The 26707-nt window shown below is 52.5% G+C and overlaps 1 protein-coding gene across 1 annotated transcript; it reads right to left on the bottom strand.

The window, feature by feature from the left end:
- Positions 1–1484: 1484 nt before the first annotated feature.
- On the bottom strand, positions 1485–26642 carry ALOXE3 (arachidonate epidermal lipoxygenase 3). The gene is given in 16 exon segments (XM_082440693.1): positions 1485–4504; positions 8970–9140; positions 9739–9818; positions 9821–9838; positions 14468–14492; positions 14496–14589; positions 15152–15321; positions 15863–15949; positions 16042–16245; positions 16365–16507; positions 17217–17320; positions 19936–20061; positions 20364–20459; positions 20990–21077; positions 22143–22347; positions 22970–26642. Coding segments are annotated over 16 exon segments (1950 nt in total). The 5' UTR covers positions 23117–26642; the 3' UTR covers positions 1485–4312.
- Positions 26643–26707: the final 65 nt, after the last annotated feature.

Genomic DNA, 26707 nt, shown 5'->3' on the forward strand with positions numbered 1-26707 from the left:
TTCCCTCTCCACCTCTTAGACTTGGTTAATGTTTCCTCTTCCTTCAGATCTTAGCTTGATAATTGCTTCATCAAGAAAGACCAAGTTTAACTCTTAATGGCTCCCAGAGCACTGTAGTTAACATCTTTGATGGATATCTTTCTTTCCCACTAGATTAGACTGTCCGTAATTTGGTTTGGTTTTCTCCCCACCTCCAGGCACAGTACCTGGTAACTGGGAGATTCTCGAAACATGGGTTAGTGATGAGGACAAGATCAGGGTTGGGAACTGAATCAATGGTGGGATTGGAATTAGGATGAATATTCAGTAAGGATGAGGTGAGGGGTAGGAATTGACGTGAGGGAGGGGAACGCCTTAAGGGGATGGAGGCAGGACAGAGAAGAGGCTGGGGATGAAGGTCATGCACATGCTCTGTGACGGGCAGAGCTGTCTCACTTGCCTGGTCACAGTACTCTCACGGGCTGTCAGGCTGGTCAGGCCTGACCTCCTGGGCTCTGCTCAGCCACCCTGATGACCCTTGGGTGATGCTAGGAACTTGATGTTTCAAATTTGCATCTTAAGATGAAAATTTACCCAGGCTCCTGCCTTCTAGCCACTCCCCTTCTCTTGAGATTGTGCCCCCATGGGGCTGCTAAGGCTCGGTAAGGAGCAGGGCCAGTGGAGGGGGGAATTGAGGCTCAGAGGTTTGGGAAACTGCACCTCCAGGCCCCTCTGGGATGCTGGGTCCTGGAGGAGCAGGGGTGAGAGGCCCAGCCTTAACCTTCTAATCCAGCAGCAACATCACTCTGTGGGGGTGGGAAGGAGGCAGGGGCACACAGGCAGCCTGGAGGGGATTGTGGGAGGGGATTTGGGGGAAACAGGGGAGGGAGCTGATGGTGTAGAAGAGTTTGGGCGCCATTCTCCAAATCACAATCCACTCTCAATAGGTGTCCTCCAGCCAACCCCTCTGTCCCCAGAAAAGTAGGAGTGGTGGCTCCGGGTTTGATCAGGGCTCAAGTCTGGAGTGGAAATTAGGTTCCCGAGGGAAACAGATGGAGATGGGGATGGTGGGGATGTGGACGTGGCCGGGGACATGGATGGGATTAGGCATGAGGATGTAGATGGAGCACTCCCCAGTTACAACCAAAATGTGGATGCGTGACTCTGGATAGATGCTCATTGGGCTGAAGAACTGGTTCTCCTTGACCAGGGGTGGACCCGGAGAGCAGGAGAGGCCCCAGGGAAGGATGTGAGCTCGCTGGGTTGGCTCACAATGAGCCACCCACACAGGAAGCTGAGCCTTCACTGCTGGGGCACCCACGCCACCCCCACCTTGCCCCACCCTGAGCTCTTCAAGGCAGGGGAGCAACCCTTGGAGCCCCCCGCCCCCCCAAGACAGAGGGAAAACAATCAGATTGGGTCACTTCCCTACTGTAAGCCAGAGCTTAAAACGGTGTTTCCCTTAGAATCAAATCCAAGGACTGAACTGTGGACTATAGGATCGTGCATGCATGACCCAGCTTCCGTCCACCCCTGGGTCACCTATTGCAGCCACTCGGGCCTCGAACGCACAGCCTTCAGAGCCCTTGCACTTGCCCTGTCCTTGTTTGTAACACATTTCCCCCAAGTCTCAACTCAACTGTCACCTCCTCAGAGTGACCTTCCCTGATCACCACACCTAATGCTCCCCCCCCAGGTCATGCTAACACACCACCTGGTTTCATCTCCTGACTGCACTTGCAACCATCTGAAAGGATTTATTTGTTTATGTGATTGTTTATGTGTTTTTCGTCTGCCCCCATAAGCCAGTTGAAGTAGGGATCATGCCAGGGGAATTCACAGCCGCGTCCTCCACATACTGTCTAGGGAGACAGGAGCCACGAGGCAAGCAGATCCCAGAACGTCAGTGCTGGAAGGGACTTCCCTGGTCTTCACGTTCCTCCCATTTATCTGACAGATCTGGGCCACTGAGGCTGAGGGACTCGGAAAGAGGGCTGGTATCTTCTCTTTACACCATACCAGCTGCTCTCCAGACTGATGGAAAAGCACAGAGGGGTCCAGAGTGCAAGCTGGGGGACGCCCCCTGTCTGACAAGGCTGGAGCTTTACATGGGCCCCCTCCCCACATCCTGTCCCCAGAGGTGTCCAGAGCCCACATAGAATCCTACGTGTGGCCAGGTGTGTCTCGCCAGTAAATCTCCCTCCAAGCTGGCTTTCTGGGGAAACAGATTCCAATGATCCCCCCTGGTTCCACCCTCTCTGGCTCTGGGACATTTGCAGACGAGGCATGTCTTCTAATGCTAACTTTGGTTCAGGCCAAGGAGTGTCTGTCCTCTTGGAAAGACAAGCTGCCTGACTGTGCCCTGACATCCTTCCAGCATATCCTGGTCCTGCTGTTCTAAGTCAAAGCCCAGGTTTAAGTGGATGGCACATCCAGCCTCTGCTATAGTTCTTCTAGCCACAAGGGGGCGCCATTGGGTATGTCTTATTCCTTGATTCTGTTCAAAGGCGAACAGAAACTGGTGATTTTGGCTAAATTCTTAGGTTGGAATCTGCAGGTGAGACATCCCCAAACATGCCTCTTCGTGCACAATGCCATGGGGATCCTATTCTCCCAGTATCACATGTGCAGGAAGTGAAAATCCGATCTTTGGCGGAGCCAAAGTCTGCCCCACGTCCACTCCCCAAAGACACTGTGACTCTGGCCAAAGGGAGGTGGTGACCAGGGTTTGGTCGGGTACAAAATTTGACTCAGGAGGCAGAAGAGGTAAGGGGGGCTAGATCTGAAGTCTAGGGAAGCAGGAAAATGGGAAGGTTGGGTGGCTGTGGAGAAAGATGTAGATGACTGACTTGAGGGCTGCACAAATCTCAATTTTTAAGGGCTACAGGGCTGGAAGGGAGAACGTTAGACCCCCCAGATTACCATCTGTTTCAGTCAGGGTGGGTTAGATTATGCTGCAACAACAAATAATCTCAAAATCTCAATGGCTTAACCCAGCAAAAGTTTATTTCTCACTCAGCTCCATGCCCAGCTCAGGTCATCAGGGGGCTCTGCTCTAGTTCCTCAGAGACAGAAGCTGATGGAAGCACCATCTCGTCACATGCTTCTAGAACAGAGAGGCAGAGAGCAGAGAACTCTGGTGGGCTCATGCCAGCAATTAAATGCTCCAGCCTGGAGATGACCACATCGCTTCTGCTCATAGCTTGTTGGCCAAAACTCATCCATGACTCCACCCATGCACAAGAGAGCCAGAGGTTGAATCCTCCATGTGTCCAGAAGAGGAACCAGATCTCAGTGGCAATGTTAACAACTCCCACACCCAGAAGCTGGATTCCCAGGCTTTGCAAAATACCCACTTTTTTGTATCGGCCCCTTGAGCCTGGATATTCCTTCACCTCCTGATGGATAACACACTCTGGGAGGTGAAGGAATGTAGGGTCTGGCTAGGTGGTGGGTTGAGCTGGGAGGCTTCCTGTCTCCAGAGCAGGTGATCCAGGGACTCATTGCTGCTCCTTCTTTCTCTAATCCCCTGGTTCCCCACCCACCTACATGCACACAGGAACAAAAACAAAAATGAAATGGGAGCCAAGTATATTGATTTTTATTGAACTTACTAGGCTCAAGGACAAAAAAGGTGGGGGATGATAGTGGGGATAGGAAAGAGCTGGGGAGAGACTCCACACACATACACACGCACACACACACACGCACACACAAGCCAGGGAGCCTGGCCCTGAAAACTACAGCTAGAGGTACAGGTAAGCTGGGCTCTAATTCTAACCCTCTCCCTAAAGATGCTGGGGTCAAAGTGGACCACATGACAGATCCAGGGCACACATCCTTCCTCGTCCAGTTTCCAGGCTCTTCTGAAGAAGGAAGTTGGATTGGGTTGGTCCTAAGATGGGAGGAAAGTGGAAACAAAGAGGCAAAGTAGGAGAAGGAGTTTTGGAATGGGGAGGACTGGGAAGGCGCCCTCAGAGTCCCAACCTGGGCCCAATGGGAGGAGGAAGAGTTTTCACAGAAGGCGGGAGTAGGCTAGGCTTTCACAGGAGCCTGTCCAAAGTAGGGCAAGGGGTGTTGGGGTTCCTTCCTTTTGAAGGGCCTGTTGTGCGTTTGACTTTAGCCAGCGACTTCTCACCCTGGACACCGCTGAACTGGCAGCTCAGGGCCCAGTTCATGTGATGCTAGAGCCACCGTGGGTGGAAAAGGTCCCCACGTGCAGAGAAAGTTCAGGCTGACCGAGTACAGGGAAGACGGAAGGGCCTTGTGGACCCTGGGAAGCTGGGCCTCCTCACGCTTGAGCCTGGGCTTTCCGGGTGGTAGGAGGAAGGGGTTAAATGGAGACGCTGTTCTCGATGAGGGGAGGGTCCAGGTAGATATAGGGCAGCTCCAGGCCCCGGTTCCGCTCCCGCTCCCGCTCCCGGATGTCTCGCGAGATCTGAGCCAGGCGGCTCTGGAAGATGGCGATGCTCCGGAGCGGCCTTTCTTCGGTGAAGTGCTCGTCCGGGTAGGTGCCCAGGGGCCGTTGGGAGAAAAATCAGGTGCGGGGTCAGGATGATGTTCAGGACAGGATGCAGAATAATGAAGGGCCACATTTGCCAGCAAATACAGTCAAAGTGGCTTCTAAAGGCGGGCGTGACCCAGCCACGGCTACTGTAAACGCAAACCCTTCAAACCTCCAAACCACCACTCCAGCGACCTGCGCAGAGCAGCCTGGACACCCGCAGCCCACGGGTCCCTAAAAAGGTCCCTTCCTGTGCCTGGGCCACTGCTCTATGAACTAAATGCAACCACATTGAGAACACACCTGAAATCAACGTAAACACGCCCGAGCAAGTATGCCCAAGGATACACCTGTTACCTCACAGTTTCACAGATGTAAACCCCTGAAGACAACCAGGTCTGAGGCATCTCCCAGTCAACCAGTGTTGCCAGCATAATCAGCGTCACCATACACTCGTGCTTTACAGCGTAGCCAATCACAGTCAAGAAACAGCGCAGTGAACTTCAGTCAGTGCCATCCTGTGGCAGAACAGAACTGGCCCTCTGGGCTTGACCACAATGCACAAACAGTTCACCGTCACGGTTCATGGGGCCAGTCTCCGAACCAGCACACACTGCTCATACAATACAACTGTTGCCAACAATCCTGATGTTTAAAAAAATTCTTTGTCTTGTTTTATTGCGCCAGTAAAGCCTCCCAAAACACTGTTAAATCACAGCCTTGTTTTCTTGTCCCTGACTTTAACGACCTCTGTTGTTTCACCATAAGGACAATGTTTTCTGAAATATACTTTATCAAAACTCCATAAGGGAGTTTCATCTTTTTTAAGATTTTTTTTTTTTTGATGTGGACCATTTTCAAAGTCTCCATTGAATTTGGTACAATATTGCTTCTGCTTTATGCTTTTGGGGTTTTTTGGCAGCGAGGCATCCCCTACTAGAGATCGAACCCTCACCCCCTGCAGTGGAAGGCAAAGTCCTAACCACTGGACCACCAGGGAAGTCCTGGGAGTTTTATCTTATACTGAGTTTTTATTAGTAATGGCTGTTCTCATTTATCAAACGCTTTTTCAGCATATATTGAGATGATTGTATGGTGTGTTTCTTTATTGATGTAAGGAAGTGTATTGTTAGGTTGCATAAGGTTGAACCAACCTTTCATTCCTAAATTAAACTAGATTTCATCATGATGTATTATTGTTTTACTATTTACTGTTGGCCACGGACTACTGATATATTTTTAAGATTGTTGTAGCTAAGTGGAATGAATTTGTAATTTTATTTTCTTAATTACAGCTGATGTTGCAGGGGCTTTACATGGACCATCACAACGGCACAACAATTCTATAAGACAGGTACTCTCATCATTCCCACTTTACAGATAAAGAAACTGAGGCTTAGAGAGCCCAATTACGTATCCAAGGTCACATAGGTGGGAAATGTGGATCTGGGACTAGAACCCTCTACCTGAGACTCACTTCTCTTCTTAAGAGCACTGCCTTTGCCAGGTGCTGGTATCAGGGTTCCCAGTAAAATGATTTGGGAAGCTTCTACTTTTTTCTACACTTTCAAGCAGTTTGAACGATTTAGGAATTATTTGTTCTTTGAAGGTTTAATAGAATGTCCCTTTACAAAGAGAGGGATCAGATCTTTTACAACCTTTTTCATTTATGTATGGTTTTCACCTCTTCTGGTTTTTTTGTTTTGTTTTCTTAGGTTTTCTTTAAAAAATCACTTATTTCATCTAGGTTTCCAAATTTATTTGCATAAAACTAAGTATTTTCTTCTCCTTTTTAATTTTTAAAAAATTTTTTCAATCTTCTTGAATATGTGGCTATATGCCTTTTACATTCCTGATGTTGTACATTTATGGGTTTTTTTTTCTTGATTTGAATTGTCTCTGGTTTCTTTATTTTATCAGTCTTTTCAAAGAATCAGCTTTATGTCTTACTTACCAGATTGACATCTAATTTCCAAAACCATAGTGTCACTATTGATAAAGCAGAACACAGAAATATGATAGACTGGGTTCAAAGCCTACTTACTAGCTGTGACCTTGGGCAAACTGCTTGGTGCCTTTGAATCTCAGTTTTCTCCCCTGTAAAATGGAGCTGCCATTTATGGAACGCTATATGCCAGTCACTGTCTTAAGCATTTTAAATATAGATACTTATTTTGTATTTTAAAATAGTGTACACAAGATACCTGATTTAATGACTGAGGCGTGATAGATCCTCAGAAAGTGATAGGTGCTATTATTATTGTTGTTGTTGTTGGAACTTTCTGGGTTGAACTTCCCACTGGCTTATGAGAAAGGGAACTCTCCACTCTCGTCGTCTTGTGTACTCTTCCCTCTGTACTGTGACATTGTGATTCATAATAAGAAATATATATTTGGTCTTCTTCCCGTTCCTAGCACAGAGCTCTTAAAACCCTTATAATTTCGTTAAGTGATAGAGTGTTAAAGGTGTCTTTTGTTATTCATAATAAGCCCTTTTCAACCCCACCGGAGCTTATGTTAATGAGGTGACTTCTGGAAAGCCCCTGGGGTGGCCGGTTGCCCGGAGAATCAACCCTGTGATTAGATGGTGAGAACTTTGTTTCACCCCTGCAACCTCAGGGGAGAGTAGAGGGACTGAAGGTTGAATTAATCCCCAGTGGCCAATAATTTAGTCAATCATGCCTAGGTAAGGCAGCCTCCATAAAAATCCCTCACGTACAAGTTTGGAGAGCTTCCAGGTTGCTGCACATGTGGAGGTGCTGGGAGGGTGGTGGACCCAGAGAGGGCAGGGGAGGTCCGCGCCCCTTCCCCAACACCTCACTCTATGGAGCTCCTCCATCGGGCTGTTCCTGAGTTGTATCCTTTTAGCATAAGCCAGTCATCTAGTAAGTAAACTGTTTGCCTGAGTTCTGTGAGCTGCTCTGGCAAATGATCAAAACTGAGGGGGTCATAGTAACCTCTTATAGCTGGTTGGTCAGAAGCTCAGATGACAAGCTGGGCTTGCGATTGGCACCTGAAGGGGGGGAGGGGGGTAGAGCGGAGGAGCAGTCTTGTGGGACTGAGCCCTTGACCTGTGGGATCTGACGCTATCTCCAGGTGGACAGGGTCAGAACTGGGTTAAGTCATGGGACACCCAGCTGGTTTCGGAGAATTGCTTGGGGTGGGAACCACCCACACACATTTTCTGGCTGGAAGAATCGAGTTGAGAGTATCGAGGGTACCCACAGAGTGTTCCGTGAGTAGACAAAAAGCAGAGAGAGCTTTTCCTTTCTAACAACAGAAATGGGCGTCTTCAGATCCTTGGGACGTGGGACCAGAGAGAAGCAGCCTCCAGGGACTCCCAGGCGATGAGATGATAAGTTAAAATTTGTTAGAGAGGTAAACTCTGTGCCAAATGGAGTCAAGTGGGAGAAATGAGGATATCACATAATGTCAGAAAGCTTGGGGACACGACCTGGAGGGCAGAGACGTGACTGATAACCCGGTGTGTAAATGGAGGTGATAGTAATTGGTGATTAAAGGGCTGCTCCCCTGGCCCAGCCTAACTCAGAGCCTCCTTGCCGTCGTTCCTGCCTCCAGAATTGCCGCTGCCATCCATCCGCACAGCCACAGAAGCACCCTCACTAAAACACAAATTTAGCCACGTCACCCCAGGCTTAAACTCTTCAATGGTTCCCCTCTGTCCTGTGAACAAATACTGCACCCACACTGAGCCGTTTGTGCTCCTGCAAACCCACCGACAGACTCTCACCTTCGCTTCGCTTCACTTGGTAGAGTCCTTCCCTCTGCCTAGAAACTAATCCTGCCCCTCTTTTGTCTGCCAAACCCCTCCCTGTCCCAGAGGTTTCATCTGAGATGTCACTTCCTCCAAGAAGCTGTCCCAGGTTCGCCCAGACTTGGTCAGGTTCCATGGGGCCCCATTCTCACCTCTGTCACTAGACTGTAAGCTTAGGACATCAAGGTTCATAACTGCCCACCAGTGTCTGGCACATGGCAGGTTCTCAGGAAGTCCGGATTGAATGGAGGAATTCATGAATAATTCCTACAAGATGGTGGTGCCCTTTTCCATTTTCCAGTGTGTCTCCTCAACTTGGCCACAGGATTCTTGAAGGCAGGACGTTCTCACCCAGCTTTATGAGCCTGGCGCCCAGCACTGTGTTGACACATGGGAGGGATCCAGCAAATGTGCGCTGGATATCTGGGTGAATGGATGAGTGGTTGATGGACGAGTAAGTGGTCGGATAGACAGACGGACGGATAGGTGGATAGATTGGTAAACTGGTGAATTAGATGGAAGTTGTGCCCCAGCCACTAAACTGGTATTTGCTTCAGTGTATGTCTTTGGGGACCAGCTGTCATTTCCTGAAGAAACTGAAGAACCCAAGGCAGCTCAGCAGTGGGCATAAATGCCAGCTGTCGGCTCCCAAACTCCCTGGGAGAGCTGCCACCACCTCCACTGCCCAGGCCCTGCAAACTCCCCCCACACCTGGTCCTTGGGCTCTTGGCTGACCAACCAGAAGAGGAGAAGGTTGCTACAGGTGGTGTTCACTACCGGGAGGGTGTCTAGGTGGCTCTTCAGGGTGGTGGTCCCCTTGGTCTGCGGTGGGGGCTGCCTCATGGATGACGGGGCATTGGGCATCCAGGCCCCAAAGTCATGCTGTGGAGACCCCACCCCAGTGGAGTCGGTTGGCCAGAGAAAGAGGACCCTCTCCCTCCTCAACATCCCTGTTCCTGCACCTGCCACCCCAGATTTTGCAGTTGGGAAATAAGGGGGTCGGGGAGAGGGAGGAGAGGGAGGGGTATAAGGTTGAAAGTTCCAGAAGGGTGGCAGGAGCCTGGGTCACCCCTTGTCACTTCCCGCCCAATGTTCCAGGACTGGGTGGAGTGAGTCACCTAGGAGGGAGGAGGACTCAGTAGAGGTCGCCCGAGAAGTGGGTCTCGCGTTGGCCTCCCACACAGAGCAGGCTGCTACTCCACTTGGCCGCGGCCCATCCGAGACAGGAGCCCCTAAGTTCCACTCCCTCCACATCCCAACTCGAGCCACCGTTACAAGCTTGCACCCAGCTCCACTCCAGTCGTCATCCAGCCCTAGCGCTTCACTCCACCCAGCTGCCACTCCAACCCCGGCCCTATTCATAAACCCGTCACAGCTCCGACCCTCCCACGCTCTCAACCCGAACTCTGGCCTCACGTCCATTGCTGGGCCTAATCTCACGTGACCCAGTGCCCCCCAGGCCCGCCCTCCGCGGCCTCACCTGCCCACGGTTGACAGCGGTGTGCTGGGCGGAGCAGTTGAAGATGACTGCAGTGAGGAGCTTCACCAGCTCTCCCGGGTGCACAGCCTGCATGGGAAGCCTGCGTGTGGGGGGAAGGGAAGAGGGTGCAGATGGAGGGGACCAGATTCCCCAGGGCTGGGGCTCACCGCAGGCAGAGAGTGAGCAGTGCAGACTCAACATGTGGCCACCACTGTCTTTAGACAAGGATTAGGGTTGGGCTGAGGTTAGGGATGGTCATCACCAAGGTGTGGTCTCTGAAGGGGGTACTCGGATGGGACCAGAAAACGCCCAGCCGGCAGAGCTCACAACCAAAGAGCCAGATAGGTTCAACGTGACAGCCAAGCTGCCCCTCCCTGAACACCAAGGCACTTCTTTCTGCAGCCCATATTAGTACTTAATGACTTAATTCTCCCCGGTTCACCAAGATTTGTCTGAGCACTCAGGAGCAGATCCTCCACTGCTGGGTTTAGTGGCAGAGACAGATGGCCAGAGAGGGTGCTACTTACAAGCTCGCAGTGATAGAAGCAGAGGGAAGCTTTAAGGCCAGGGCTTGGCTCTTTGAGGAGAGGGCAGGCAGGGCAGGCTCGGCACTGGGGCTGGCGTGGTTAGGGGAGACTTTCCTGGAGGAAGAGAAGGGGCCTCCCTGGGTAGAAGAATGGGTGAGCTTTGAATGGAAAGAAGAAGACAGAGGAAGGCATTTTCAAGCTCAGCCCTTGGTCTTCTTTTCTCTGTACCTCAGTGGTCTCATTCAAGACTGTGGCTTTAACCACCTCCCACTGCCTGAGGATTCCCAAGTTCACATCTCTCCTCCTCCTGGCCCCTGAACTCTGGACTCAGCAGTGGGTGTCAGCTACTACCTGACACCTCTGCCTGAGTGTCTGTGAGGCATCTCAGACTTGACACCTGCCAAGCCTAATGCTTGACTCCTTATCCTGCACGCTCCCCAAACCCATCTCCCCCTCCCCCACCAGTGGTCCCACTTCGGTGCTCTCTGTCCAGTTGCTCCCGCCAAAATCCGTGCACTGGCTCCTCTCTTTATCTCATACCGCACATGTCAGCAAATTCTTGCAGAAGCCAATCTCGTCCCATCACTTCCAGTCTCCATACCACCCTGTCTCCATCATTTCGCTCCTGGATGAATCTAACTGCTTCCGCCTTTGCCCCTGACAGCCTGTTCTTCACATGACAGCTGGGGTGAGTGATCCTTTAGAATCATAAATCCAATTATGTCACCCCTAGCTAAAACCCACTAAGGGCTTCCTACCTCACTTTCCTCGCCATGGCCCTACTTGATCTGGCTCTCATTCCTTCTCCAACTTTATTTCCTTCCCTACTTTTCTCCCTCTGACTCTACTCAGCCACACGGGTCTTCTGATTCCTCAAACCCGCCAGCACACTCCCACCTCAGGGCCTTTGCACTGACTCCACCTCTCCCTGTACACTCTTGCCCCGGTTATCCACAGAACTAGCTCTCTCCCTTCCTTCGCATCTCTGTCAAACACACCTCCTTAGAGACTTCCCTGGTGGTGCAGTGGTTAAGAATCCGTCTGCCAATGCAGGGGACATGGGTTTGACCCCTGGTTTGGGAAGATCCCACATGCCGCAGAACATCTAAGCCCATGCACCACAACTACTGAGCCTGTGCTCTAGAGCCTGCGAGCCACAACTACTGAGCCCGTGCCCCACAACTACTGAAGCCCGCACACCTAGAGCCCGTGCTGTCTGTAACTAGAGAAAGCCTGCGAGCAGCAACAAAGAACCAACACAGCCAAAAATAAATAAATAAATTTATTTTTTAAAAAAATCACCTCCTCAGAGAGGCCTTCCCTGACCGCCTACCTGAAATAATCCCCCTACCTCGACCCACTATATCCCCTGATGCTCTTTTGTTCTTCTTAGTATTCATAACCACCTGACATACTTGCTAGTTTATTATCTGTATCTCCCCATGAGAATGTTAAGTTTCATGAAGGCCAGGATTTTTGTCTGTCATATTCACTGCTGAACCCCAGCACCTGGAACAATACTTAATATTAACAGTACTTAATAAATCTTACTGGTTGAATGAAGTGAAAGGGTGAGAGGATAGGAAGCCAGAGTGGGAAGGCACGGAGGCATAAATAATGTGAGGGAAAAGGAGGAGACTTAATTGGAGGTGAGGCTGCAGCAGTGTGCCAGGCGGGGTGGTTTCTGGGCACTGTTCCAGAGGATTACTGGGGCGGTGGCCCCAGTAATTGAATTGGCAGGCGAGCATCGAGAGGCTGGGAGGGGTGGGACGGGTTGAGCGGCGGCTGCCACAGTGCACGAGTAGTGAGAGGACCGGGACTAGGACGGTGACAGTAGGAGATGATGGGGACAGTAGGATTAACCACCTGCTGGATTTAGGGACAGAGGAAGACATCGGGGAACATGAGTCAAGATGGCGCCAAGGTTTGGAGTCAGGATGACAGGAAAGAGGCTGATGCAACAGAGCGGACGGAGAGGCTTGGAGGAAGGACCAGGTGTCTGTCTGCCTGGGAGTGTGTGGGAATTTTCTGAATGTTCTGTTCGTGGTGGATAGAATAAAAAAGCAAAGAAGCTAGACCGTCTACGGGAATTTTTCTGTAGCGCATATTGTTTGTTTTTTCCCTTTGAAATATGGAAGCAAAAGGCATGCTGACTGAGGTTAATGAATGAATGTGTTTTACCTTAAAACATGAGTCTAGAATTAGTTTGTGCTGGTTGGAAGAGATATTTGTCTATCTGAAGGATGTCCTGATGTATTCAATCAGAGACAAGTTGAATAAAGAAAGATCAGAGAGTTGATCACGCTCTGGGTCTTGAATAGGAAACAGATAACCCCAAAGAGAAAAATAGCTGTCCCTGGACGAGAAGCAGTCAGGATCAGGACGCCCCTGATTAATAGTAGGTGTGCAAAGCACAGGGAGGGGCTGCCCTTTAAAAGATCCAAAAGAGACCTGGCTGTCACCACCTTAACCCAGAAATCACACTTGGCATCGCTAATAGTGAGACAGCCTGACGTCACATGCCTCCCAATATGATGCAATGCGGAGAACACAGCATCACTGGAGAAATACTCTTGCCCAAAACATTTAACCTGTAGGTATTGCTTCCGGTTGACAAAAAACACAGGCGGTAGAGGAATGACATCATGAGGAAGCAATTAGATAAATTTGGAAGGTGAGACATTCGGCAGAACAACTAGTCCTAGCTTTTCAGTAGCCCTTGTGAGATGTCATGTGATTTCAAAAAGGGTGGAGGGGCCTGTCCTAAAGTGAGAGAGGCTTTAGAGTCAAAACAAACAAAGGTGTCATGTGGTCCTTGACTGGCTCCAGAATCAACAGGATCAGCTGAGGGAGAATGGGACAAGTGAGGAAATTTGAATATGGATGAGTAAGAGGGTGATGTTGGAGGTTATTGTCAATTTTGTTAAACATGATGACAGCATTGTGGTTGTGTAGAAAAGCAGCGTCGTGTCGTGGGTTTGTTTGGGGTTTTTTTTGAGATGCGTATCAATTAGGGGTAAAATATGAAATGTGTGTAATTTACCTTAAAAGACTTCAGCAATAAGCAAAAGCAACAGCTTAATCAAATATGGCAAAACGTTAGGAACTGTGTCTAGGTGGTGGGTAAATGGGTGTTCATTACGCCATATCCTATACTTTTCTATATGTTCGAAATTTTGTTTTTAAAAAAAAAAAGCTGGGACTTCCCTGATGGTCCAGTGGTTAAGACTCCGTTCTTCCAATGCAGGGGGTGCAGGTTTAATCCCTGGTTGGGGAGCTAAGATCCCCTCAGGCTGCACAGAGTGGCCAAAAAAAACAAAAAACAAAAAAAAACTTTGGAGCCCATTACAGGTAGGGCTACACCAGCTGTTCATTCTATTTCCTGGTGACCTGAGACCACGCCTCCTTCCCCGGTCTCCCCCGATGGGAATTCCTCTGGGTGGCCACCAAAAGTGCTAAGTCAGCTAAAAGTCACATCCCTGCCGAGAGGAGACATCCCAGGCAGTGAGAGTCTTCCACCCTCCGGCCAGGGCTGGGATGGGGAGGCGGCAGAAGCCCTGAAAGAAGTGGGAGGTTCCAAAGGACACGTCCTCCCTGGAGCAAAGGGAAGACTTTAAGAAAGGGAGGACTAAGCAAAGGAGGCCTGAGAGGGGGCCACTGGTGTTGGTGGGTCTCAGAGGCCACTCTGGCAGTGTCAGAAGAGAGGGGAGAGTTAGGGGCCAGTGACAGGTGTAAATAAGGGGAATCAGGCAGCAGCGGCACCAAGCTACTCCATGAAGCCAAAAGTGAGAGAGGTTGGTGGCTGGAGGGGCCACCCGGCAGGACGGGCATAAGAGGGTATGAGAGAGGATTCCAGAGTCCTTAGTGCTTGCAGCTGGAGATGGCTCCTACCACGTGATGTGACTCATCCACAGACCTCAGCAAGTGGAGGTGAATGGGTGGTAAAGGTCAAGCAGGGACCAGACACGCACCATGTAGTGGCTGAAAGCAAGGGCTTTGGAGATGTTGGGCGCTGGCTCTGGATCCCGCCTCTGCCACTTACTACCTGTGCAGCCTTCTGTGCCTGTTCCTTATCTGTTTGATGGGGCTAACAACAGCATGTACTTCCAAGGCTGGTCAATGAATAAGAACTGGGTCATGGTAGGGCCAAGGGGGACAGTGGGTTATTGGGAGTCTGTGGTTGGAGGATGGGGAGGGGATACCTGAGCTTTCCCGGCCCAGGAACGCCTAAGCAAAGATCTCTCCTACCCAGGCCTGAAGCTCCGAATCCTGCTGCACGGACGCATCACTGGGGTAATAGTAGCCCAGGATTTCTGAGACAAAACTGTAGGAAAGAGATGTCCCTGCTACGGCAGTGACCTTGGGCTCAGGCCTTGCCCGAAAACCAAGGCCCAGTGCTGCTCAGGCCAGGGAGAGCCAGCCGCCTAGAGTCCACTGAGAGTCCATGGGGGTTCAGTGGGGACCCCCAGATTCCGTTGGAACCCCAGTGCCCAGGCTTCCCTCAAGTCTCACCCCCACTCCAGAGAGGCCACCGAGGAGAGCCTGACATGCTGCGTCCCCTCGCCACTCAGCACCCAGGAGAAGGGAAGACCTGCCCACCTAAAGGCCCCAGCCCACACCTAGCTGTTGCTGCTGCCCTGACTCCTCTGGACGCCCCGTCCTTCCCCGTCCCCGTCCTCTGCTCATTCACACACAACCCAGCCCCTCCTCAGCCCACGGCTACCTGCCATTTCATAAGGAACCCCAACCGCAACTCTCACCCTTGAGGTGCCCCACGCTGGGCCTGAGGACACCTGAAGCCCCCAGCATCAAGCGCCCCAGCCTGCATGAGCACACGGGTCCACCCTGCCCCTGGGCCAGATTGGCTGCAGGTCCCGGGCCCACACCTCTCAATGGCCACCCAGGTCTTCAGGCCGTCGTCTCGGTAATGGTAGTTGGGGATATCCAGGACGCCGCGGGCCCGCAGGCTGTCCGGAAGGCAGAAATTGGTGTAGGTAAAGTGGGCCAGACAGGTGCTCATGAGGTAGAGGAGGTCTTGCCTCCCAATGGACGGGACCTGAGGACAGAACACAGCTGGGCTCCCGGGCCCATCCCCCACCCCAGTGCCTGGGGATGAGATTGGTCTAGTGACTCAGCAGAGGGCATTTTTCAGTCAATCGAGCAGTCCAAGACTAAGGATCAAACACCCATGAGAGCACGACATGGGCTGCGCAGGTTGCGGCCTTACTACGCTCGTAGGCGGTAATCCTTAGGCACGTGGGAACTGGAAGAATAAACTGAAGGCCGGGCAGGCCGGGAAGGGAGAGCCGACGCAGGGTCAGCGGGCGGCTGTGCTCAGGCCGGGGTGCCTTGCCCAACTTTAGGAGCCTTTGGAACCCGAGCCCGAGGAGGTGGGGCCGGTGGGTAGGATCGAAGGGAGGGAGACAGGGTTTGTGGGCGGGGCAAGTAGGAGACTGGAGGGGAGGGGCGGGGCTCGTGGGGAGGCTGGCAGGCACTGGGGAATGGGATTGGAGGTCCAACAGGGTTTGTAGGCGGGGCAAGGTGCCCTCGGGAAGGAGCCCCCTGGAAGGGGCGGGCGGGGAGCCGGGAGGCCGCACCTTGTCCACAAGGCCCTCTGGGTTGAGCAGCGTGGCCCGTGCGATGGTGTTCACCTGCAGCGTGTAGCGAGTGTGCGGAAGCAGGAGCTGCGAGCGGGTTGAGATCACAGGAGCCGAAGGTCAGGGAGAAGGCCGCCCCGGCCCCGCTCCCTCTGGCCCTGCCCGGGGGTCACCCAGACCTTGTAGATGGGGTGGCAGAGCGGCAGCTGACGCAGCGTGGCCACGGTGAAGGCCTCGCACAGCAAATGCGTGCACAAAAAGTGCGTGTTGTTCTCGTGCACCAGGAACTCAGAGTTGCGCACCCACGTCTTGGCCAGCAGCCAGTCCCAGTCGGAGTCAGTGGGCAGAAAAATGGGGCTGTCTGGCCCAGGGGTCTGGCTGAGCTGCGTCCAGGAATAATAAGGGGGTAAGGCTCTAGACTGCTAGTGTGCCCCTTGAGGCCCCGCCTCCGAAACCTCGCCGCCCCCCCCCACAACCCCCCAAAGCCCGGCCCCAGGTTCACCTGGATGGCCAAGGGCGCCAGCGCCCCCTGAGGGTTGAGCCACAACAGGCAGAGCGGGGAGGCCGCATACGGCGGACGGCCGTTTATGCAGTGGACGGGGACCTCTGCCAGGATCCAGTAGTCCGCTAGGAAGATGCGCCCCCCTCAGGGGAAGTGGCACGGAGCCTTAGAGTGCCCTCCCCACCCGCGCTCTGCTTCCCTCTCCGTTCTCTGGCCACTCCCACTCCAGCCTGGGTCTCAGTAATTATTGGTGCCTGCACTAAAGGCCAGTGTTGGGTACCCCACCCTTCCCAAAATGTCCGGAATGAGGTCCAGCTGAGTCCTTCGTTGTGCAACCTCTCACCTGGCTTCCCAGCAGCTTGGACAAGCCAGCATCCTCTCCCCATTTCCCCATTCCTGGTCCTTCCTATTCTCTCAAGTCAGATGACTTCAGTGTATCCAATATCAGCAAAATCAACACACGAGGGGAACTCATCAGCCCCACTGGACACCGAAATTCGAAGAGGTAGAGTGACTTGCTCAGTTGGGTGGCAGAGCAGGGATTTGAACCAAAGTCTGGCCCCAAAGCCCAGAACTCTTGGTGGCAGGGGTAGGGGAAGAGAGGCAAGTGCATCTGATCAGGGTCAGGACTCCCTAAGTGACCCTTGACCCTCTCTGTCCCCACTCACCTATTCTTGTCCCCTCCCAGAGGGAGGAGAGATTGGTTCCTGAGGGGAATCCGGGAGATTGCCACCAGTGAAACCAGGAGCCCCTCCCTCTGGGATCCAGCAGTCCCCCTGAGAGGGCCAGAAGAGGGCCTTTTCCCAGGATGGGGCGGAGGGGTCTGAGTATGGGGTAGGGTGGAGGACGGACATCTCTGCCTGGCTCTGCACACCTGAGGTGAAGGTCTTGTGGCATCCAGCTTCTTCCAGGAGCCCTTGCGATCCAGCAGCCCTCGAAGCTTTATGCCCAAGGACCTGTGGGAGGGGAAGTGGGGGTGGGCAGGGGGGCTAGGGGCTGCCAACGGCACTGTGACCCCAGCCTAGAGGCCTGGAGGGATCTGACGAGGTCAGCGCCCAGAGAAGAGGTACCTAACAGTCCACATGGGAGAAAAGTCTAGAGGCTACTTGAGGCTTTGTAGGGGTGACTCCACATGTGTGTGCAAAGGTGGCGCGCAGGGTGCAGACAAGTCTCCTCGTTGGTGTTTCGTCCTGCTTTCTCCAAGCTCTCAGCTTGTCACAGACCTTCCCTGGCTCCTCTCCGCCCACACGACAAAGCCCCAACCCCTAAGGCTGCCTAGGAAGCTCCCCACCAGCTGATTTCTACAACCTTTCTAGCTTTTTCTCCCACCCTGTGCACTAACCAAGCCAGTCACAGCTCTCTTGCTAAACATAGCCAGAGATGTACTTTGTACACTGAACCGGTAAAAGTGGGCTTGCCAACCTGCGGGTCGTGCACTTTTCACTTTGTGGATGTCGGTACTGTTTGAATTTTTTTACAATGAGCATGTATTATTTTATAATCAGAAAAAAATGCTTGAAATGAAGTCAGCTTTCTCCCCTGTCCAGGGCTTTGCTCAAGCTGTGCCTCTCCTAGAAAACCTCCTACATCTCCACCTAGTATCAAACCTATCTGTTCTTCTGTGTGCATCTTAGATGCGAAGTCCTTCATGAAGCATGGCCTGATGGCCCCCCAAACACACGCCTGTGTGTATCTTTCACAAAATACCCATGACTTCCTTCGTTACATCGTAAACCCTTAAGTACATCACTCCCTTTATTATCCTACAGTGTACTCAAATCAACTCCTAGTATACTATGGGCTCCTTAGGGCCAGGACTGGGCTGTGTATGCCTGACATACCCAGTTCGTAATAATCGCTCACTAGCTAGGCCAAGTCAAATGGAAGGGACTGGAACATAGGACAGGAGGGTTATGGCAGTTGGTCAGTAAGGTAGGCTGTGGAAGGATGCTGGTGTGCCATGAAGAGTGTGGGCACCTGGAGAGGGCGCGGGGGCCTTAGTACCTGACAAGCCCAGGGACAGCTTCCTATGTGGTGCTCACTAAGCCGCTCACTCCTCCTTCCATGGGTTTTTGCTGAGCGTCTGCCCACTCAGGACCCAGGGGATGGGAAAAACTGGATGGGCGCTTGGTCATTAAAGCAGAGGCTGAGGAGGCAAGAGAGAAGAAAGAACAGGCCTTCCTTTTCCCAGGCCTGCCACACATGTCCTTCAGGACACCCTGCAGTCACCTCGCACTAAAGCCCAGTGACTCCCTCCCCTCTGTAAATGACCAGATGGCTGCCAAATGCCAGCTCCTCTTCCCATTGGCCCTTCTCTGAGCCTCACACAGGCTGTCCACGTGGTCTCCTGGGCCCTCCCTTTCCTAGACCCGCATATCCATCCGGGGACCAACTCAGGTGACTCTACCTTCCAGGATGCTCCCCTGGTCCCTTAGCCCTGCCAGGGCCTCTCAGCAGGTCCTTGTTCTGAAGCCTGAGCCCCCTGTGTCTGCCTGTGCACCCCAATCCACTGTGGACACACTCAAGCTCCGTACTCCGCCTCACCTCTGCATCCCCTCCCCCTAGTGCTTCTCCAGAAGAACCGTTCTGGCACCAAAGCCCAGAACACGAGGATCCGGCTCCTTGCCCTGGCCTCCTCTGGGCCTCCTAATGCAGCCCCTGCGCAGATGGCCGAGCCCTGCACTCCTCCTGCCATACTGACCTGGGTCTGCCCAGGACCCACCCACTCTCCCCTCACTGATCCTCTCCCCCACCCGCCCAAAGCTTCAATCCCACCTGTCTCCCCAGCAGCTACCTCCTGAGCCCCGCTGACCTGCCTCCTCTAGACACTAGATGTCAACTGTACCCCCTCCAGCCACATCACACTCACAACCTCAGACTTGAGCTGCTTGTGACCCCTCCGACTGCTGATTAACTGTGCTGCACGTCTCCCGAGGGAGACTGTGAGTTCCTCCTGGCCAAAACTATATCCTAATACTACTCAGTAACCTCTATTGAGAGATTATTTTGTGCTGGATGTTAGCTCATTAAAGTCTCCCCCACACCTATGAGGTAGATATGAATATTATTTTCATTTTACAAATGAGAAAATGGTTTAGAGGCTAAGTGAAAATCAAGGTCATAAAGCTAGAAAGTTTTGGTCTGGAAATTGAACCTGAGGTGGCCTGACCACCTCCTTAAATCTTAAGAGCTGGGCCTCTCTGGTCCTACTCAACATGGTCCCACCAACAGTGCCTGGGACCGTGCTCTGCTCTGAGTAGGTGCTCAATTAATTCTATTCATTTGAGGAATGGAAAGAAAAGGGATAATTAAGATCAAAGAGGTGGTGATGGGGAGCTAGAGAATGGAGTTGCTTAAAGAGAGAGCAGAGACGGGGTGGTGGGACAGGGAGAGGGGAGACTGGGGACAGGGAGAGGGGAGACTGGGGACGGGGAGAGGGGAGACTGGGGACGGGGAGAGGGGACACTGGGGACGGGGAGAGGGGACACTGGGGCAGAGACATGGATGTGCATCAAAGGGACAGAGGCTGAAGGGAGAGCGAGCAGGAGTGCAGAGAGGGCAGTGGCCTCACGCAGGGATGGCATTGAAGAGCAGCGAGGTCGTCTTGGTGGCCGAGTAGCGAATATTGGGTTCCGTGGGCAGCAAGGACGGGATGTCAGTTTTCATAGGAAAGCCGGGCAAGTACCTGTTTCCCCTGCTGGGGAGTGGAGGGAGCAGAAGGGCAGAAACCAGTCGGAGGGGCCTGCAGCCCACTCCCCTGAATCCCTCTCCTCCTCCCCCAGAATCCCCAGGCCTCCCCTCACTCCAGGCTCCTCCCCTGCCCTCTCCCCTCCTCTCTGCCAGACCCCAGGGGCCATCCCCACCCAGTCTGCTCCAGACACTTGAATTAAACTGCATTTGTCACAGATCCTGCTTTCCAGGCTGCCCACCCAGTCCTCACAACAGACCCTTCACTTCACGCCCCTCCAGCTTCTTCCCCAAATCTCAGTTCACCCTCACCTGTCGCCCTGGTCTGCACCAGGCACCGTCTTGATCAAAGCAAATTTCTTATCTGACTCCACCTCCTCAAAGCTGCTGACGGGGGCGTAGACTTTCCTGCTTCCAGGGGAAAGAGGTCAGAGGTGGCAAGTGAAGCTTAGGGTAAACAGGAACCTTAGCTTTCAAAGACATGACTTTAAAACTCCCAGAAACCACCCATTTTCTGGGTAAGTGACAAAGTTTTTTTTTTTCCTGAAGGCACTAAGCTTCAGATCAGGGTAGCATTTGAGGATGACATGAATGTCCACACTGGTTTAGAGTTGGGTTTGTGTTGAGATCAAGATCATGGCTGGTTTGGGGGTGAGGCTGAGGATGGGCTGAAGTTGGTCAATCCTAGGGTCATATCTGGTATCTGGGTCACATCAAGGACAGCTGGGGTTGAGTGCGGGTTCATTGATGTTGTTGGGACAATTGTCGGTACTGGCATTTTGGGTCTGGACTCAGAGTCAATATTAGATTAAGGTTAGGTTTAAATGAGGGTCGTGATCAGAGCTGGGCCCCCAAAGTTGGAATTGAGTTTAGAGTTAGTACCAGTCTGATTAAGGATGAGGTCGGATTAAGAGAGCAAAGAAGTCAAATTAAGCCACCCTCCCCGGTAGCATTCCTGTCGGGCCTGGAGTTCCCATTTCCTGTGATCCAAAAGGAGGGGAAGGGAGTCCTGACAAATAGTTCTTGCTGTGAGGAATGAAAATTACTCATTGGTAAGTCTCTTGTCAAATGACACCTCCTCCAGCATGCCTTTCCTGAACCCCCCAACCCTTGAACCCGATCCCTCAGTGACACGGATGTCCCACATTCTTTGTGCATTCATCAGTAGAAGGGATTCAGGACAACCTCACCCCCAAATTATAACAATCTTCCTAATTGTTTTCATGTTTGACTCCTTGGGGGCAGAAGTCACGTCGTATTCATTTTTTGTATTCCCAGCATCCAGCATGGTGCCTGGCACCGTGCATATAATATGCACTTGACAAAGGACTGATGAACGAACATATTTTGTGAAGTGATGGGTGGATGTGCTGTGATGACAGATGGGGGTTCGGAGTGAAGTCTGTGAGTAACTCACAGTATTAGCAAGGGTGATGTTCACTCGCTTCACCTTGACCTAGAACATCATCTCTCATGCCTAAGACTCATCTCCACGCTCGGACTCGCCTTAGTCTTGCCTCTGCAGATCAGAGAGCTGCTCAGGAGATATGGGGGTCCAGGGGCTGAAGGAGCTTCAGCCCAGCAACCTTGAAACGTCCCACAAATTCAAGAAAGAATCTGAACAGCCCCTCACAGGGACTTCATCCATACCAGAAAAGCCAGTGGTAGTGGCCAGGGCCTCTCCAGCTAAATTCTCTAAACGTTCAGGGCTTCTTCCCCTGTTGAAATTCAGTAACTCAGCTTGCAGGTTAATTCCTCTCAGAGGAATTGGCTCTGGGGAAGGGCAGAGGGTGTCAGTGGTGAGCACACATATCTGTGTGTTTGTGTGTGTGTCTCTGAGTGGTGTGAGTGTATGTAAGTGTGTGTGCCTAGTCTCTGTGTGTCTGGGGGGGGGGTAAATACTGCCCAGAAAGCCCCTGCATTTCAGGGCGTTAGAGGCTTATATTTTCAGAAAGCACCTACTTGGGAGCCCTGAGTTCCAGTTACCCTAATTCCAGCCCTATTCCCTACACCCTGGGCTGTTGTGAGAGCTCCCCCCTGATCCCAGCAGATGTCTTCTGCAGCCCAGGCCAGCCCCTGCCTCTGGCCCACCTGTTCCTGGTCGAAGCTCTATGGTGCAGTAGCCCTCAATCCACTGATAGCAGGGAAAGTGGCAAAGAGTACCACCGCGGGTAGTGACACAGATACGGCTGCAGTACCAGGAGTCCTTGGGGAAGAAAGCGTAGCACTCCTTGTGGAGCCGCAGCAGCAAGAGCTCCCCCAGCTCCTCTGAGCAGCGTACCTTGTACTTCTGCACCTGGGGGGCAAGAGAGCAAGCAGTTGAGAGGCAAGGAACTGCCAGCGTCATCCTTGCACCTTGAAAAGTGCGTCTGCACCGACCCCTAGCCTGACATATAAACCCGAGCTGACCGTAACCCATGTGGTGCCTTTGCATGAATTAGAAAAGGGCATCCTTCATCCCGGCAGTAGCAGCCACGGCGCTGCAGGAGCCCTGTGTGAGCAGAGTGGATTCGGGATCTCCCTAGCCTCCTTGGAGCCCTCACCTTATGTAGGCCACCAGCAAACAATCCTGGGGCCTGGCAGAGGCAGGTGGACCCCTTCCAGAGAAGAGGAAACCCAGGCTCAAAGAGGGCAAGCGCCTTCCCCAAAGCCCACCTTCAGTTATTGGAGGAGGAGCTAGGAAGCCAATGGAATTCTCCGGAGCCCCTGCCCAGGGCTCCTTCTCCACAGCCCTGCCTGGATAGGGTTTATCATCCCCAGAAAAGACAGGGACCAGAATAGGGGTAGTGACGAGGTCAGGACCGGCATCCTGAGTTCTGCAGGATTTGATGAGCTCTGGAGGAAAGACCCTCCCCTCCTTCAGGGTCCCCTGTCCGCCCTGCCCCTCGGGGTGGCTCCTCCCTCTCTCCTCCACTCACCGATCCCGGGGCGAAGTCCCTGCCCACGCGATCCAGCCGCCGCCTGGGGCTCTCACCACATGTGCCCACCAGTGTGACAGAAATGCTGTCCAGTGTGCCGGCCATCAGGTAGGGACCAGTGCCCACACACACGCGGTACACGGCCATGATGGGAGGGAAGGAAGGATGCCCCCGGCAGCCGGCCTGGAGGAGGTGAGCCGCAGGCCAGGCAGGGCTGGGCTGCTGGGCTGCTGAGCCGCTGTGTCAGGGCCTGGGGGTCAGGATAGGCCTTTGAGGAAAAGTCCAGCTCTCTCTGGGATGCTCTAGGGCTCACTCGCTGGCTCGCTCTCTCCAGAAGCTCTCTGTTGTTGCTAGCTGAGGGCTCCCTCTTCCCGCCCACAGCCTTTCGCCGCAATAGTTGTTTGTTTGCATCTGGCACAGCCGGTCCCTCTGACTGGCAGGACCGGGTTCACCCAGATGATTATCAGGAGCCCGGGTCCCATTGGGAAGGGAGGGACCAGATGCCGAGAGGGAGACAGGGATTCGGTGACACCTGTATGACTGGGACACTGATCTGCTCCTGGTCAGGGGCCGACTGATGCCCTGGGGCCCTTGTCCGCCCACTCCCCAACTTCCCCCAAGACTCTTTCATCCTCTCTCTCAGCCAGAACTGGCCACAGGGCACCCGCATTCCTACTTGTGAATCATCCATGTGAATCACTGTACACAAGTGAGCCGTAAATCACACGTGACTACAGCCACACGCGAGTCGGACACGCATCTCTGCACACTGCATAGGGGTCAGAAACAGCCGTCCTGTCACCTCCTAAACTCGGCACCACCACCCCCAAGCCCGGCCCTCTGTGTCCCCGGTCTTTGGCATGCCCGATCTCAGTCTCTCGCTTGGAATAGGGCCGGTCTGGGGACCGAAGTGGTCTCCGGGCGCACAGCATCTGAAGGCCCCATGTGGCCTTCTTTCCGCTCCGGGCCGCCCTTGGCCTTGCGGCGGTAGGCGGGAGAGCCCAGGTGCGTGGGGTGCCTGGGATCTCGGTTATCCGGACTGGGAAGAAACCTCTCCACGAGGGAAGCCCGCGGCCGGCAGCGCCCCCGTGCGGCCGATACCGACACCGCACCCACCTAGCCTCCGCGGCGCTCCAGCCCACAGCGTCCTAACAGGTGCGGCCGCTGTACGGAGGGGGTCCGATAAAGCGCAGTCACCCTCCATTAGCTTCACCGGCTTCCTCGAGGTGCGTTCTGTAGGCTCCTGCGCGCATGCCTACAATACGCCTTTGCGTCAGCATTTTCGTAATTGCAAAACTCTTATAGGAAGTAGAAGAAGCTGAGCGGGAGAGCCCGGATAGCTCAGTCGGTAGAGCATCAGACTTTTAATCTGAGGGTCCAGGGTTCAAGTCCCTGTTCGGGCGTTTGCCCTTTTTCTCCACCGGTACATGACAATCTTTAGAATACTTTTGAGTACAGTAAATAATTGTATTCCTTCGAACATAACAGAGAAAAAGAGTAACGCAAATATTGCTGCTTGGTGATATTGCTGCTTGGTGTTAAGAGGAAATGGTATTAAGTGCGTCAGGATTTTATTCAGAAGGCAGAACGAATGACAGTGGAGGGAGAGCAGAGATATTTTAGAGCAGTGCATATGCGAGCCATACATGCGAATTTAAATTTTCTAGGAGCCACACATTAAAAAGAGTACAAAGAAATAGGTGAAATTTCTTTGACATTAATTTTAATAACATTTTACTTAACCCATTATATCCTAAATCTTATTTTATCATATAATCAATATTTTTAAATTATTAATGAAATTTTAACCATTTTTTTGTACTGTCGTCTAATTATAATGTGTATTTTATACTTACAGCACATTTAAATTCATATTTCAGGTGCTCGATAGCGGTATCCACCCTAATCCGACAACTCTTTATTTTTTGTCTTCTATGAATGGCAAAGTATGGAAAGGCACAGAATAGGAAGTTCAGTAATATATATACTGACAGAAGGCCGTACCAAGGAGTGGGTTCCATGGTGTAATGGTTAGCACTCTGGACTCTGAATCCAGCGATCCGAGTTCAAATCTCGGTGGAACCTTTACATTTTTGTTTTCACTCAATACCAATGTGTTTTATTATATTATTCATTAGTTTCATGTATGATATTCTCTTATGTTCTGAAAGGATCTGGAAAGAAAATTAAACTAGGATCTTACCTTCTGAGCTTTTCAGGCTAGATAATTCGAGCCTGTAGCACACCGTCAGGAGAACATACAGTAAGTCACTTAAATATATAGCAAGTTGCACTAATTTTGATAGGAATGTTATTTGACGACATGTTAAAGTGGAGATCGATTATGAAGGTCCGAGGTTTCTTTGGCAGTTTCCATTATGTATTGGTTTGGGGCTGGGATGCAGACCTAAGTTCTGTCTGGAATACACGTTGGTGAGACCGCTACCAGGAGTTCTCATAAAAGTAAGTAATTTCTTTTAGGAATTAAAGAGTGCTTAAGCCTCGAGAAAAACTTTGGTCTGGCAGCGGTGGGATTCGAACCCACGCCTCCGAAGAGACTGGAGCCTAAATCCAGCGCCTTAGACCGCTCGGCCACGCTACCTGCGTGGGGGAAACTTTATCCCGCAGTCTTCCTAAGAGACTAGAAAGAAAGAGTGGAGCTACAAATAGTTGTGCTAAATTGGCTGGTCGTCTTTGGGAACTATCGAGATTCCTTCGGACAGCGGAGCAGCAGATGGGAAAGCAGAAAGACCAGAAGAAAGAGACACACAGAAAATTTCCAACAAAACAAGTTTATTCTTAGGGGTGGGGCCACATCTGGGAGTGGGATGCGCCTGGACTGGAGGCATCCCCCAAGCGGGCAGCTGGAGCTCTGTACTCGCTCGCTCGCTCGTTCATATTCAGTTGCGCTCTCTCCCAGTTTCTTCCACCCCTATGCTCCCGCACTCCCACCTGGCTCACGTGCTTTGCGCACGCTACCTCTTCCAGGCAAGCCTCTGAGGTCCAAACTACGCGCTTCTGTCACGCCCCGCCCAATTCCCTCACAACCCTCCCCCTCCCCCCGCCCCTTTCCCATTCTAGTACCCGTAAGCCGTCAGACGCCGCCGCCCGCCAAGTGGCTCTGTGGCGCAATGGATAGCGCATTGGACTTCTAGTGACGAAAGAGCGATTCAAAGGTTGTGGGTTCGAATCCCACCAGAGTCGATTTTATTTTTTAATTTTTTTCCCTTTCCTCTTTATCCGGCTTTTCCTTAAAGGCTCCCATCCCTTCTCCCCCATCCTATCTCACTGTTTTCCATCTGGTTTCAGTTCCAACCTCAGCTTCCGCTCTGCTCTCTTCTTTACTTACCTGTCTGCCCCGGGTCTTGGGCCAAGGAGAGCAGGACTGGGGGGGCGGGAGACAGAAGGGGAGGGAAAGTGGGCGTGGACGCCGAGATAAAGGCAGGCCCCTGGCTCGGGGACACACGGGGATTTAATAACCACTTTATTCCATGCACTAGGGACTGGGGAAGGGACTGGGACTGGGGCTGGGCCGGGGGCAGAGAGGGTACAATCCTAGACGCAAAGGGGGCAGGGAGAAGGGACAGGAACCAGGGAAATATATATTTATATAGATACTCTAATATAGACCACATCTCACCCGCGCGCCCCGCCGCCCTCCCCAACACCTCCTCACCCCAACGCCCGGGTCCCTCTGCTGCGCTCGGGCTGGAGTCTCTACCCCAACCCCCCAGCCCC

This window comes from Balaenoptera physalus (assembly GCF_965194825.1).
Source record: "Balaenoptera physalus genome assembly, chromosome: 20".
In the NCBI taxonomy this organism is placed as follows: domain Eukaryota; kingdom Metazoa; phylum Chordata; class Mammalia; order Artiodactyla; family Balaenopteridae; genus Balaenoptera; species Balaenoptera physalus.